A 15,193-nucleotide genomic window follows, 5' to 3' on the forward strand; every position below is an offset into this window, starting at 1 on the left:
TCTGATCGGAAAGGAGCTTTTCTAGCGTAAGCGAGAAACAGAAATAGAATAATTGACCGTCTGATCGGAAGAGAACGATCAACGAATTGGCACGATTTGGAAGGCGTGATTTTGAAAGAAATGGGAACGAACTTAATATTTATTTGGACCAGTGGGTTGTTGCCTTGTTGGTCGTCTTTTTTCGCGTTTGCTATTTACTTTTTATTTTTATTTTTTAATCTTTCTTTGTTTTCTCCTATTTTTGAATTTTGACATTTCTGAGGTGCCATGCCGTGCCGTGCGGTGTTTCAATCAAAAAGTCCAAATTTTTTTTCTTACCACTCTAATAAATTAAAATTAAATCATTACCATCCGATTAATCGGATTTAAGATTCCATCACAAACGCATACAGACGGATCCCAATCGGAACGCATACTCAGTACACGAACGGATCCCAATCAAAACGCATACCCAGTACGCGGGCGGATCGGTGCGTGGACTGAGTATGCGTACCAAAATTGATTTTTTTTATTAATCCGTCCGCATACCCAGTCTGAGCACGATTTTTTTTTTAGTTCTGTTATGAATTGTTTGAAATTTTTTGACCAAAATTATTTTTTGTTCTATTATTTCGTTCTATGGTATTTAGAATTATATGTACACATAAAATTTGATGGTAAAATTATAGAAAATAAAACGCACTTATTTAACAAATAATTTTTTTGACTAAATTCGAACTAAAAATTACTAGAACAAATTATACACACAAACTTAACAGCATTTTGTACTAAGTTGGTGCACAAATCACTACAAATTACATGCACAATTTGATAAATGTTTTATACTACAAATTATATACGCATAACAGAAAAAAAAAAAAATTAGTCAAAAAATTTCAAACAATTCATAACAGAAATAAAAAAAAAAATCCGTGCTCGAACTGGGTATGTGGACGGATTAATAAAAAATTCAAAAAAAATATTAAAAAAATCAATTTCGGTACACATATCCAGTCCGTGCGCGCACCGATCTGTTTGTGTACTGGGTATGCGTTTTGATGGGGATCCGTCTGCATACTGAGTATGCATTCGTAGTAGAATCTTATATCCGAATAAAGAAGTGATAATGATTTAGTTCTTATTTATTGGGGTGTTAGATAAAAAGATTTCAGCCAAAAAGTATATCTTAGACGCTTACATCCTGTCTGTTTCGATGGAGAGTACAGAAAAGAAGAGGAGGTGAAGAATAGAATGGAATAGAAAGGAAGATAAACGTATTTTATCTCTTTATGTCTGGATGATTAATGAGGGAAAATAAATTTAATTGTTCTTCCCGTCTTATTTCTTGTTTGATTGATAAAATTTAGAAGGTTAATGAAAAATTTAATGGCTATTGTAAGATTGTAATAAAAACTTATATAATAATTATATAGGTAAGATATATGATTGAACATTTGTGTTATTTTTTCTAAAAATATTTGCAACAAATTTTCTTTCGTTATACTTCAAATTGAAAGAAAAACTGATTCTATTGATTACAATAATACAAGGTTAAATATTTCACATCATGTATCCTTTATCTCAAATATAATTTTGTCAACCAAATACAATTCAACGAAAAAATTTCTTTTCTTTCCGTTTTCCCTTCCTCTACTCTCCATCCAAACAAGGTGTTAGACCTTACTACCGTTCCGGTAAGCTTACTGAAATCTTTTCTGGAAGCCGAAATGAGATGGCTCTCAAGTTGGGTCGAGGATAGAATTAATCTGATTCCAAACAAGATTGGCTACGCTGGATTCGCCATTAAAAGGAGGCAAGACAAAATAACAACTAAAAAGCATCGCTACCTAATGAGAGAAATATAATCAGGAGGACCGTAGCCAATCAATATTTCAGATCTGAAATAAGGTACTAATTTCTTTGCAAAAAGTGGGGAAAAAAATGACGTTGACTACTTTAAAACCCTTGCTATCGTTCCTATTATGAGTCGATATTCTGTTACAACAAAGTGATTACTTTTGTTGGAATAACGATTGCATACCGGGTTTGATTTGTTGGGACGCTTTGCTTTCTTAAAGTGCACAACAAAAAGAGTGATTGTTATTAGCTGTCGATGCAATATTAATTGCAGTTAGTAGCGGACCCAGTATTTTTGTCTTGGGGTAAAAAAATATCAAATCAGGTTTAAATAGCTTATTGGATTTAAACTCATTAACTAATTGAGTATTCGATAAAAAAAAATGTTTTGACTTATAGTTTTCAATATCCTGACATATAATTTATGATCCTATAACTTATAATTAGTATTATCAATTATAATTTAAAAAATTTATTTTGATTTTAACACTAATTTAATCAGAATTACAAATCAAACATCTAGAGGAGGAACAAAATTTTTTTCAGAAAAAAGCAAAGTCAATCGGTACCAATAGATCACCACTAAAACTTAAAATCCAGGAAAGGACGACTGCCCCCCCCCCCCCCCCCTTGTTGTACAATAGATCCGCCCTGATTGCAGTGTAGTCTTGTAGAAGCAAATCATAATTTAGACTCAAACAAATACATATTCATATTCATAGGATCATTCTTACAAGAGCCTTTGTTCCTTTCAGAACTAGTTATATAAATTTGGAGTAAAAAAGGAAGAGTTATCTATATTATACCATTTGCTTTTCAAACTAAGAATAGTAAATATACTTTCACTATAAGAAAATTGAGAAACATTATACTGTAAAATAATCTCCGATACAATTTGCTGTTAAAAAAAATTGAGAAACATTCTTACTATATCAGAAAAAAATATTAAAAAGCAATATTGTGAGTAAGGCTGGCAATGAGTGAGCTCGGTTTGAGCTAGACCAAGCTCATGGCTCGCTTGTTTTAAAAACAAGCGAGCCGAGTCAGCTCGTCAAAGCTCGTGGGCCAAAAGTCCAAATGTATTAGATAATGTAATATAAAGTGAACTACCATAAACTACGTTTGTAATTAAATTCATACATACTAAAATACTAAATCTTCAAATTTATACAAATATAATTCACAAAATAAATTTATGCATACTAAATTCACATAAATTCATATCTGTTGACAAATTCATATTTGGACCGAGTTGGCTCGCCAGCTCGCGAGCGAGCTAGGCCCCAGCTCAAACTTGTTAATTTTGAATTGAGTTAGTAATGAGCTGTCTCGTTAATAGCTCGGTCCACTAATGAACGAGTTGTTAGCGAGCGAGTTGGATGCGAGTCACGAACGGTCCACGAGCTACGAGCTTTTTTGCCACTCCGAGAAAAAACACGCAAATCTGTCCGAAATACTTGAAAAATCAGAGATGTTGTGTCGGTAACAAAAGCTTTGGCGTTAATATCAGCACCCGTAAATATACCATCGTGTTATGAGGAGAATGATCTGAAATGTAAATTGATCAATTGAGGAAATACTGCCTCTCTCACAATCACAAAGCCAGCGGCCCAAGGCTGGGGCAGGCTACTTGTACAACTTTAATTTGTTTAAAAAAGATGGCTTTTTGTACCAAATTTTAATCATACTTTTTATTAAGGATAAAAACACGAGGTTGTTAAATTTTTATTTGAAAATGGAGGGTTGTTATGTAAAGATGCAGACTGATCCAGAACTATTTAATGTGTTCTGCTGAGTTTTTGCTGTAATTGTTGCTGGTATAGGAATAAAAGCGTGGGCCATCACATGAAATTGGTGTTGCGGTTTGGTATCGACTATCGAGGGAGTCCCTTTCTTTTAATTCAAATACCCTCAAGTAACGAAATTTTGAGTTTGGATCCGGAGTTCCGGACTGTTTGATTTGCTCTGGCACGAATATTATAAGAGCACCATCACAATAAATTCGAAATTAAGAATTATAAATATAACTTAAAAAAGAAACTGAAACAAATGAAGCATCATTTGTAAGTTGTAACAAAGCTTATACCAACAAATTTGCTATATTTACCATAACGGTAGGTCATCAGAAGCAATATTATATTTGCTCCATTAACCGTGCCTCACATTAAATAAATAAAAAATACATAGCTCTAGTACCATATTTAAGGGTGGATCCATGTATATCGAATGGTGGTCAATTGATACTCATTTATTTTTAATTTTTTGTGCTTATACATAATTTTCTATATAGTTTAAAGTAAAATGTTATAAGCATTGTAAAATTGTCTCAAAAATGGCAAAAACATTGTTTCCTTGTACTAAAAATAAGAAGCCACATTCAAGGGACCCTTAGAGGGCTCCGTTGTAACTATATGGGAACCAAATCAGAAAGGAACCCCAGATGGCAGTAGTGAAAAATGGATTGATTCCTCCAAATGTTTGCAAAGTGACAATTGACACTCCACGTTCCCATTAATTACATCATCTTCTCTCGATTCATCTCTATCAAATTCAAGCCATGTCTCACCACCAAGCAACAAATTTAATCCAAAACATTGCTAAATGGTTTTGTTCTTATACGAGAGTTCGACAACCAAAATTTGTTGACCCCCATATCCCACAATGTGCTCTGTTTTAGAAGTCCTAATTTCAATATCCTCTCAAAATTTTCAGAGGCTGAGATTTAATTTTATAAATAAGATCCATTAACCTAATTCTTATCCTGTAATGAAAGCTGAAATTGCCGACCAAGAATGAGGAGGGTTCAAATGCCTTCATTTTTTGTGCCTCCATCATACCTCTATTTTTTTAAACTTTAATAATTCAAAAGTCAAAATAAAACCGTTTAGATGTGATCTATGTTATTTTCTCTATGTGCTCATAAAAAATAAAACCGTTGAGAGTTGTAATACTCTCGTTGTGGGTCAGATTCACCTTCATGTGTTCCCATGTATGAGGAAGTGAACGAATCACCGCTTGAAGTTGTTACTCATCAGTCAAAACATGGCTAACGTCCTTCAACTCACTAATCATATTTGACATCTCCCTGAGATGTTGCCGCATGCTATGATTAGGACGCTTCTTGTAAGTGTCAAACTTGATGGTGAGTTGTCTCAATTTTGTAACAGAAGTTTCACCGAACTTTTGCTTCAAAGTAAGCCACATCTCTTTTGTAATCTCATATTGCCTAAACTCATGCATCACATCATTGTCCATACTGCTCAGCAATGTAATGCGAGCAATGGAGTTCTTCTTTTTTCCAGGACTCACATGCAGCACTATCAGCAATGTGCTTGTCAGTTGTACATTTTTCTGGTTCGGTTAGAATATGATTCAAGACCGAAAGAACCTCTTGTTCTTCCAGGACATATTGAATTTTCATGGCCCAAATTTCATAATTATCGTCATTCAGTTTTTCACCCTTATTGAGTTCTGCCACAATATTCCTAGATGCAGATGTCATTTCACTAAAAAATTACAATTAAACTAAGTTAGGACATATCACAATTCTGATAGCTTAATATAAATTATTTAATACCTAGCATAACACTTTTAGTTTTACAACAACTGTGAAATAATTTAATAATAATAATATTTATAGATTAAAATTAAAGGATCATTAAATTTTACAATCATCTTTTAATTCTATAAATTTTATTACCATTAATTATTTCACTTTACAAAACTCCCACTAAAATTATACATTTAATATATAATTTTAACAAAAAAAAAATTGTAAAACAGATTTTCAAAAAAAAAAAACCCGTACAAAAAAAAATTCCAGTGGCGCTAATTTCATATATAACATCAGTTATCTAAACCGAACTAAAAAAATATATTTTATTAATTTAAAAAAATCACTATTAACTTCCAAAAAAAAATTCATTAAAAAAATTTGGCTCTGATACCAATGTTAATTAACAGATATAACTTACAAATTACTCTGTTAATCTTTGTGTAGAAGCGGATCTTGCGAGCGTAACAGTATTACTGGTTCTGCAAGGAATCACAAGCCGAAGCTGGAAGCCTTGCATTTTCCACGACCTAAGACCTTCAAGTATTAACAGAGTGTTTCTTGGTGCTCTCTATTTTTTCTCTCTTTATTTGGCTGTCACTATTCATGTTTTTCGTCTGATGGATCGAGAGAGAAATATGGATGGTTTATAAAAAACCAATGCACCTATTCATAAAAGGTCTGCACCTCTTCAGAAAGGATCTGCACCTTTTCATAACGGGTCAGCATTTCTTTAGAACGGGTCAGATTTTGAATTCGAATTTCTCCTAGGCGTACCAATTAATAAATCCGACATGTTTAATATATCTTCCAATAATTACATGAACAACCGACAAGGCGCTTTCGTGATACGTGTTGTTACTTTGTAAATTCTAATAAAATAATTTCACATGTCCGGCCTGGTTTAAAAATTGGCAGATTACGAATAATGCTTTAAAATTTATAACTTGGCGGGCTAAGGGCTGTAAGGCATGGTATCGAACGAACAAGCATCAAAATCTGCTTTAATATATATTCCCCAGTCTCTCTACACAAACAAAAAGAGGAAAATGCGAACAAAAAAAAAAACAGAGAGAAAAACTAATTTTTGGGAATGTTTTTTCCAACAATTTTAGCCGGTGTAATTCGAAGAAGGTTGCCAGGCTTTCCTGGTAACGCCCCCTTAATCAGTATTGCCCGGAGATCAGTGTCGATCTTGACTACTGGGAGCTTTCTGATCTTGGTTTTCACTCCCCCCATTCTCCCGGGCATTTTTTTTCCTTTATACACACGACCTGGAGTGGTACCTGCACCGATCGAACCCAACTGTCGGTGACTCTTTGACCCGTGCGACATCGGCCCTCGTGCAAAATTGTGCCTCTTGATTCCACCTGTGAAAATTATGTCAGAAAAAAATGAATAATAATCATGTCTTAAATGCAATTTTCATACTATATGCTCACATAAACAGCTATTATTGGATAATGGCAGTGTCATGATGATACTTGTCAGAACCTATTTAATTTAATAGGATCTCCAATCCAATGTCACGAAGTTTCCCTAATTGAGTTATGACGATAACAGCAACAAATATAGGCTGTCAGTGGGTTTTAGAATCTAAAAAACAATAAGTTAACAGTATTAAGGCAATATAAAAATAAGAATTCAAGCCCCATTTCCATGCAAAGTTAATTTAGTATCAATGCACATGATAATTCAATTCTCTCAATCTTTCATTGGGTGGTAGTACAATCGTTAGGGGGCATTTGTACTGTGAAAAAGGAAAATTAACTCATCTACAGCAATCATACTAAAGTAAATTAATAAAGCACCTTGGAAGCCTTTGCCGATGGAGTTTCCACAGACGTCGACAAGGTCGCCCTCCTTAAAAATCTCCTCAATTGCGAGCCTCTGGCCGGGTTCAAAGCCGTCAACGGACTGGAGCCGAAACTCCTGCAAATGACGCATGGGGATGGATCCCGTCTTTTGCAGGTGTCCCAGCTCCGGCTTTGTCAGCTTCGTGTCCCGCACTCTTCTGTACCCCACCTGCACCGCATCGTACCTGCCATTCAAATTTATATCAACCGCAATTCCCATATTTCCCCAACTTAAAAAATGAACTCTATCTAGTATCTACAGAAGAAAAAAAAAAGCAAAAGCAATGAAAAAGGCAGGAGATCATAGATTTACTGTCAACTCGGTTTCTTAGCTTCAATTTGAATAATTTTCGCAATTACGAAGTCTGATTATAACCCAAAAAAAATAGTTCTTTTCCTCTCAATACGGACCAAACAATCTCTGCACCATTCCAAAGACTGGCATATGAAATGGGAGTCTAAAAGTTCTCTAATCCTATACAAACAAGACACCTCAAAATTTTCATAAAGCTGGTAAAAAAAGGTAGAGCAACTTGCAGCTCAGCATAGGCTGGCCCCCAAAAGTCAAACGCCAATGGAAACAAAATATACCGCAGAAAAACAAACTACATGCAGTCCAAACATGGAAAGACGCTGAGCTTCAGTGAACACACTCTTTAAAACACCAAGGCTTACTGGTAATGCTTGGTAATAACACAAAGCTGAGTTATGTATTGCAATTGCAGTTCTAAGTTCCTAAAACAATTACATTTACCAAAGAATCAACATAATCAAATAATATATGTAGAGAATTTGAACATAACAGATTGAAAATAGTAATGCAGAGTTATATAGGGGTTAAGAGTACCCGTCAGTGGCAGATGTTTTGACCTGAGTGACGATATTTCCCTCGCGAAAGCCGACGACAGTGACAGGGACAACCTTCCCTTCAGGCTCGATGTAGGTCATCATGCCCAGCTTGGTGCCCATGACACCAATCCCTGCCTCGAACGACGCCATCGCAACCACCTCTATACCTCTCATTCCACCTTTTCTGCTTCTGCTACTCCCCATTTGAAGCATACTAGGAGCAATAATACCTACTCCTACCATTGAATTGCTGCGTTTTCTTTGAAGCAACCCCGGTCCGACTGCGACCGAGAGCCCATGGCTCGCAATTGATACCACTCCCATCTCTCCCTCTCTCACTCTCTGTGTGTCTCGCGCTCGCTTTAATGGATAGGGTTTGTAACAAATCGGACTGGATGGTGAGGTTCTGAGGGAAGACTGGATAGCGTTAGAATGTAAACTTTTGTTGCCTTTTCCTTTGGGTTAATATTCTTCCGGGCCGGGCCGGGCCGAACATTTTTTCCGATTTCTTTAAAAGTCTTTCTCTGACAACTGTTCTTCAACGAATTCCCAAGCCCTTTTGACATTTTTTTTTTCCTGTCCTATATTTCCCTACATTTTGAAAAGGTAATTTAAAAAATAATAAATAGTTACATGTCTGATGCGACACGATAAACCCATACTAGCATGTTTTCCATGACATGCATCTTGCCTTAACCGCGTTGTTTATCCTTCACAATACACCACGTGACATATCACATCTTGATGTCTGTATTGCAGTATTGGTCTTATTGTCAGGAGCAGAGGCAGAAGTTTAAGTAGATGGAAGGAGAGGGGTGCTAACTACACCCTATCTATAAATTGAAAATTGAAAATTTTATTCTTTAAAAAAAAAAATTACAATAAATTATACACAATCAGCCACCTGCCACCCTCATGAAATAAAATCAAATAATACTTTTATTCAGTCCCTCAATCTCAACTTTCTAGTTCTGCTCGAATTAATTATGGTATGGGTCGGACTTTTTAAATCCGAGCCGGAAATAAGAGCCTGGCTCAAACTACAGTATTTTCATTTATTCATTTCCCCCATTAATTATAAGAATTATTTAATTTATATTTTACTTTTCTCTAAATTAAAAAAAAAAAAAAATCACCAACAAGCGCGTCTCGGGAAATTAGTTATAAAACATTTTTTCTTTGAATGCCCCTGTATTTCGATTTCGATCAAGAAAAGCATTTAAAACATGACAATCCCACAATTGAAACTGTAAACATAAAATACATACATACATGCAATCATAACACAAAAACATGCACATTTAAATTAACAAGCTGAACAAAACCATACGCAAACCATATAGCAACAGAAGCATTTAGCGCCTTGCAAGAGCCGAGGCAGATAAGAGGATTAGCAAGATAAACACAACCATAGAAGCAAAGGATCCAATAAGGGAGCCCGACGTGCGCTCGCAAAAGGAGTTGAACTGTTGACATATGGCGAACCAGTTTGCTCTTGCATTCCCTTTGTGTGCTAGGTACACAATCGCCGCTGCTGCTGAGGCCCCCGCCGTCAGAAGAGCCATCATTGCCTTCACAAACAGCAGAGTAGTTATTTAGATTTTAGAAAACCAAATATTAGTAATATCATTTCAAATGATATATATGTGTATCTTGAGAAAATAAAAAATCATGCCAAACCGCATCAAAAAATATAAGGATTAGCCGGGAATATCTCGCCCTGCTGTTGATGATATGCACAATCGACACTGGTATAGACAACACGAGGTAAGCACACACAACCGAGTTAGCCACCACGAAAAACCTGCCAAGCATTTCAAGTAGGAAGATCATTGTACCTAGGACAACATATTAACATAAAATTAGCATAATAGCATGCTATATCGATCTATTGCTTACGTGAAAGTAGGAAGATCATCATACTGCGCCTTGAAACGAATGAACTGGGTAAAGAATGGGAGCGTTTCGTTGGTGGTTCCCATGGAAATGGCGCTACCGAGTGTGCCGATTATAGCGACAACGCGAAATATGAGATCCATTATTGAGTATCCTTTGTTGATCGCTCCTCCTTGCATGGCAGCTTTAGAGGTCTCTCCAGTCACTACAACTTCCTCCTTCATTTTTGAATTCAGGTATGCTGTTAATTAATTACAGCTAGTGCAGTGCTTAGGAGATCCAAAAGTATGTATTATTTGAATTGTGGATGTTGTTATCTAAGATGCATTCGACAAGCCTATTTATAGATCTGTTCCTTTAACTTAATTAGGAAACTATTGACTATTGTGAATCATTTGTGTGCTTATGGATATATAATTAAGGTTCCGCTGCCGTTCTTCAGTGGCAATACTATATATGGCCAGATTTGTGCTCTCTCTTATAGATACATCGATCTTGAGTTATTGTAATTTTAATTGAATTCTCTAGGATATACATTTTTTTTATTATTTTAGCTTTATATTTAACATATTTACAACTTTCTTTTAACATATTTACAACATAATAAGATAATTGCAAATAAATGGCATACAGATAATTAAATATTAACAAATAATCATAAATAAAAGATTACAATTCATCAATAAATATATACTACAAGTCATAAAGCATTTAATTTTACTTGGCTAAAACAGAAAAAAAAAAAATGTTTAGAAATATAGAGAACAATTGGCATAACACTTGAGAAAAAAAAATAAGTCTCACTTGATCGAATTATATAAGTAACTCTCTACATCATATCTACTAATTGAAGTTATAAGTATTTAATTTTAAAAATGTAAGATTAAATGTTGGATACGGGCATATTGGATTAATTAAGTTCTTCAGTTAGACAAGGGTGAAGAAGCCGATTAGTACGTAGTACGTGAATCCTACGAGTTGTAAAGATAAATTCACAAGTTAATCCTCTAGCTAAAGTTAAAATTCATATCAATTAATTAATCCCGACCACCTCACGACTCGATCGGTAAGAAATGGATTGAAATTTTCTTTGTACAAACCTGAAAAAATTATTCTAATATATACCCAATCAACTATATATTAACAAAGGCTGTACAATTGAGCACTAGCGGTCCCTTAATTGATTGTATAGCCAGCCACATCAATCGCAGCACTAGTTGAAACCACAGAAAAAACAGAGTCATCAATGTGTTAATGAAAGAAATCTACACGGTCTGATTATATATGTACACCTGCTCCTACTTACTCAAATAACCATCAACCAATCATTTAATTGAGAGTAATATATCTCAACTAATATTTTGTGACCTAAAGGCTAAAGCTCCCTTCCAACTCCAATAACAAATTGAGAAAATTAAAGTGTTGGGCCATATAATCATGCTCATTTATTCTTTCCCTCTTTAATTTATTTAGTGCAAATAATATAAAACGCAACTTCTTTGCACATGACACGCCATGGTCAAATGAGGTGCTGTCATATATGTACTAATTAAATTTTGCTTTCCAATTTTATATATGGTAGCAATTAGACCTAGTTTATCAGATTACACTGCTTGATATCTTTCGTAACCCTATTTGACCATCATTTCTTCACTTAATTTAATAGCCGATTATGTGTGTGCCCATCATTATTTTTTATTTTGAAAACTTGGCCATCAGATTTTTTTTTTTTAGTGATGAAGAACATAAATTCAATACTACTTAAAGTCAGACTACCAGTTAGATTCTTTTTTTGCCTATTAGAATTTTGAAATGCGATCATTTTCTCCTGAAAAGTTCAAAAGTATCTCATATTTGTAAAGCTGTTAGTTTTATCAGGTTAAAATTAGTTAATATTCAATAAAATATGGTTAAGTCTTGACTGAAATTAACAATAACTATTAATAATGTCCTCAACATCTAAAAGACATCAAGAAAATATATTTTTATTCAAAAAAGACGCTACAAAGAATGGGATATGGGCCAGGCCTTTCTAAAAGACGCTACCTCTTAATTTATACGTATACTGGGCTATGATATGGGCCAGCCCTTTCCAAAAGAAAGAAATAATTTCATAAAAGAAAAGAAAAAAAGAAAAAAAGAAAGAAAAAGGATTGGACAGAAAGGTTTCTTATCTACTCAGCAGCACCCTACACCTCTATCTTTATTAATTAAAATATTAAATTGTACATAAATAAGACTCATCTCGTACAACTGCTATCCTGGCCCACACTGGAGGTATCAGCAATGGCGCTTCCAGTTATGAAGCCACATGCTCTGTGTTCAGCTTTCCAGCCGTCTAATTCTAAGATCAATCATAACCCGCTTCCTAGAGCAGTTAGTTTTCATTATATATTGATTAATTTCATAATTATTCCAGGTATTAATTCTGAATAATTTAATTATATTGACCTGGCAGCTTGGACATCTTGGTCAGTGCAGATGGAGCAGTCATTCTCTGGTAATTTAATTTGCTGTTAAAAAATCTGTCATTCTCTGGTAATTATAAAACAATAAATTGTTATTCAGAAAAACTGAAAGAGATTTTTCTTGTTTTAATTACACTGATGTTAGGATCTAGAGAAAAGAGTGAGAGGAAGTTTGGCACGGCATTTGAATGCATTGCCTGATTTTCCTCTGATGGCGGTTATGGTACAGCACGTCGAGGGTACGCGTGACTGGATTGTCCACAAATCCATCTGGCATCTCAGTGATGCTTCCATCAAAAATGTTTGTGAGTAGAATATTTTACTTAAAAGATATAATTATTACTTATTATTATGGTTTTCTTTTTAACTCTTAGATATAATTGGGATTACTATGCTCACTGCACTTGTCTGGCTCTTTTTACAGACATCTTTTACTTCATGTTCACGGTTTGGGGTTGCTGCTTCTTTGCATCAATGAATGTAATAATCCAGAAACCGTCCCTTCTAATTATTTAATTGATAAATATTGGGCATAATTGCAAATTGTCAGCATAATTTTTTTTATTTAATTTACTTGTTTGTTGTGTATTGCTGAACTGAAACTTGTATGTGAAAAATGTTGAGTAGGATCCGTATGATAGGGACGATTACCGTTCACAAGGCGGAGATGGAACTGCACACTGGTGGTATGACAAGGTATTTTCCTTTGTTTTTTCTTATTTATTGACAAATTGAGGTAATTAATTAAGAAGCATAGGCTTGGAGTGAACTATTTATCCTTCAATTGAATTATATTTGGAAAATGAAGAATAATGCAACATTCATTAGGACTTAGGACGTTGTTATAATTTTAACATTTATCAGATTTGTTTTGGGTCAAAAGTTTCCAATCCTAACCAATGCCTTTATTTTCAGTTTTTCACTGAACAAGTGGTCTACTGATGACATTGCTAGACAAATATTAAATAGTTTTGTACTAGGTTTGAATCCCTGTTGGAAGAAACTTAGATTTTCATTTTCTTGTTTCTTACAAGAAAAATACTGTTTATCCTTCAATTGAAGTTGGGTTGAGTCAAGAATCACCAGCCGTGAATGCCCGTGATTGAAAAATAGCAACAATAATGAACTTTTAATAATTGTAAAATCATATCATTGAAGGTGTTGATCGATAGACTTGCACCTGTTTACATTCTATATATATTCATTCTTCGTTTGTGTTAGTAAATTGCACATTAATCCAGAGGTAATTAACCGTTGAATTGCTTTTGAATGTTGTATATATATAGCAAGAAGATATAGAACAAGCTAATAGAGCCGAGCTCTATAGGGAGGAGTTGATTGAAGAAATCGAGCAAAAGGTCGGTGCATTGAGAGAAATCGAGGAAGCCATCGGCAAGGAAGAACAACTTGTCAAGTGAAAATCATCATTATTTATACACTAACTGCATGCATTTAAAATGTAGAGCGCTTGGATGCATGAAGTATTTGTTTACTTGATTTAATACCAAATTGGATAAAATAGCTCTGAAACTGTGAAATATTTACTGTTTTGTTATTTACGGTACTGGGAAGATGTCTGATGAGTCATGTATTGTAACTCTGTGCCTAGAAGAATCAAAAGGCCCCTAAAAAGGACTGGAACTGGGAAAAGAAATTGTTAATTAGTAGTTGTAATGTCTATGTGACTATGTCTATTCATGTAGTACTGTTGAGATCGACTACTGGTACTGTACACCATGTGTGGGACTGAGAAAGATCACATGGCGAGAGAGAGAGAGAGAGAGAGAGAGGGGGGAAAGGGGAAGTTGGCTAAAAAAAAAAAAAAAAAGTCTTAGGACTGTTCTTTACACAGATCCAGAGTTCGATTTTTCTTCATGTTTTTGCAGTCTTTGTAAAAATTCTCAAATAAAAAAAAAACAGAGAAAGAGAATTATGAGCTGTATAAAAGAACTTTTTTTTTAAAAAAAATTAATAAGGAAGAGAGAGAAACAGAAAGATCGATAGAATTTCTAACAATTCTAAAATTTAGATTTTTAATTGATAGAAAGATCGGTAGGATTTCTAACTATCCTAAAAATTAAAAAGTTTGGATCAGTTTTTTGTTTTTCCTTTTAATTTTCTCTAGTAAAATATGAAAAGATTTTACAAAAATAGATGGAGTATCTTAAAATTTAGATATAATAGAAATATTCCATTTTTTTTTGAATTTTTTTTTTTTTTAATTATGATAAGTAGAAATTCCACTGAAATTTCTACCAATAAAAAATCTAATGTATTCTTTATATTTCTCTCTCTTTCTTTTTATTAATTTCTAAAAAAAAAAGTTTCAACCGATTCAAACTTTTTACTTTTAGAATTGGTTAAAAAAATTTACTAATTTTTCTACCGATAAAAAACCTGATATACTCTTTTATGTTTCTCTCTCTTCCTTTTTATTAATTTATATTTAAAAGAAATTGCGCTGTATAATGGATCCCACATGAACAGGACCATACAATGTATCATTATGCAATGTAACAGTGTACGAGGCTCGTACTAGTTACTAATACTTCCACCGATCTATTCCGATCTATTCCAGGATATATATGACATCAATCGTTTTGACAGCTCTGCACTGTCGACTTGATTAGACGTAAAATTAACATCCAAGTAGCTAGATAGAATTACAATTACAGGATATCAGACTTAAAATTATGATCCAAGTAGATAGATAGAATTTTTTTGAGAATATTTTT

General features: G+C 34.0%; 3 protein-coding genes across 3 annotated transcripts; 1 reads left to right on the forward strand and 2 right to left on the reverse strand.

Annotated features, from left to right (window-relative positions):
- Positions 1–6,306: 6,306 nt before the first annotated feature.
- On the reverse strand, positions 6,307–8,518 carry LOC144568194 (Ribosomal protein L3 family protein). Its single transcript, XM_078318467.1, has 3 exons — positions 8,093–8,518; positions 7,201–7,430; positions 6,307–6,759 (listed from the first exon to the last, which is right to left on the reverse strand). Exons 1-3 carry the CDS (start codon positions 8,416–8,418, stop codon positions 6,470–6,472), a joined length of 846 nt encoding a protein of 281 aa, XP_078174593.1. The 5' UTR covers positions 8,419–8,518; the 3' UTR covers positions 6,307–6,469.
- A 770-nt stretch (positions 8,519–9,288) lies between these two features.
- On the reverse strand, positions 9,289–10,308 carry LOC144568486 (casparian strip membrane protein 3-like). The gene is made up of 3 exons (XM_078318850.1): positions 9,994–10,308; positions 9,775–9,898; positions 9,289–9,665 (listed from the first exon to the last, which is right to left on the reverse strand). Exons 1-3 carry the CDS (start codon positions 10,212–10,214, stop codon positions 9,450–9,452), a joined length of 561 nt encoding a protein of 186 aa, XP_078174976.1. The 5' UTR covers positions 10,215–10,308; the 3' UTR covers positions 9,289–9,449.
- Positions 10,309–12,187: 1,879 nt separating this feature from the next.
- PNSB4 (NDH dependent flow 6) lies at positions 12,188–13,996 on the forward strand. The gene is made up of 6 exons (XM_078318535.1): positions 12,188–12,366; positions 12,449–12,490; positions 12,604–12,763; positions 12,883–12,938; positions 13,086–13,154; positions 13,745–13,996. The coding sequence occupies exons 1-6, from the start codon at positions 12,277–12,279 to the stop codon at positions 13,874–13,876; spliced, it is 549 nt and encodes a 182-aa protein (XP_078174661.1). The 5' UTR covers positions 12,188–12,276; the 3' UTR covers positions 13,877–13,996.
- Positions 13,997–15,193: the final 1,197 nt, after the last annotated feature.

The sequence above is a fragment of the Carex rostrata genome, chromosome 17 (assembly GCF_964058835.1).
Source record: "Carex rostrata chromosome 17, lpCarRost1.2, whole genome shotgun sequence".
NCBI lineage: Eukaryota > Viridiplantae > Streptophyta > Magnoliopsida > Poales > Cyperaceae > Carex > Carex rostrata.

Coding starts and splice junctions, on each gene's coding strand:
- LOC144568194 (XM_078318467.1), bottom strand. CDS start 8,418: ATGGGAGTGGTATCAATTGCGAGCCATGGGCTCTCGGTCGCAGTCGGA. Junction 7,431..8,092: donor AAAACATCTGCCACTGACGG/GTACTCTTAACC, acceptor TTTGAATGGCAG/GTACGATGCGGTGCAGGTGG. Junction 6,760..7,200: donor CATCGGCAAAGGCTTCCAAG/GTGCTTTATTAA, acceptor TAATTTTCACAG/GTGGAATCAAGAGGCACAAT.
- LOC144568486 (XM_078318850.1), bottom strand. CDS start 10,214: ATGAAGGAGGAAGTTGTAGTGACTGGAGAGACCTCTAAAGCTGCCATG. Junction 9,899..9,993: donor GATGATCTTCCTACTTTCAC/GTAAGCAATAGA, acceptor AATGCTTGGCAG/GTTTTTCGTGGTGGCTAACT. Junction 9,666..9,774: donor TCCTTATATTTTTTGATGCG/GTTTGGCATGAT, acceptor CTGTTTGTGAAG/GCAATGATGGCTCTTCTGAC.
- PNSB4 (XM_078318535.1), top strand. CDS start 12,277: ATGGCGCTTCCAGTTATGAAGCCACATGCTCTGTGTTCAGCTTTCCAG. Junction 12,367..12,448: donor ATAACCCGCTTCCTAGAGCA/GTTAGTTTTCAT, acceptor TTGACCTGGCAG/CTTGGACATCTTGGTCAGTG. Junction 12,939..13,085: donor GCTTCTTTGCATCAATGAAT/GTAATAATCCAG, acceptor AATGTTGAGTAG/GATCCGTATGATAGGGACGA.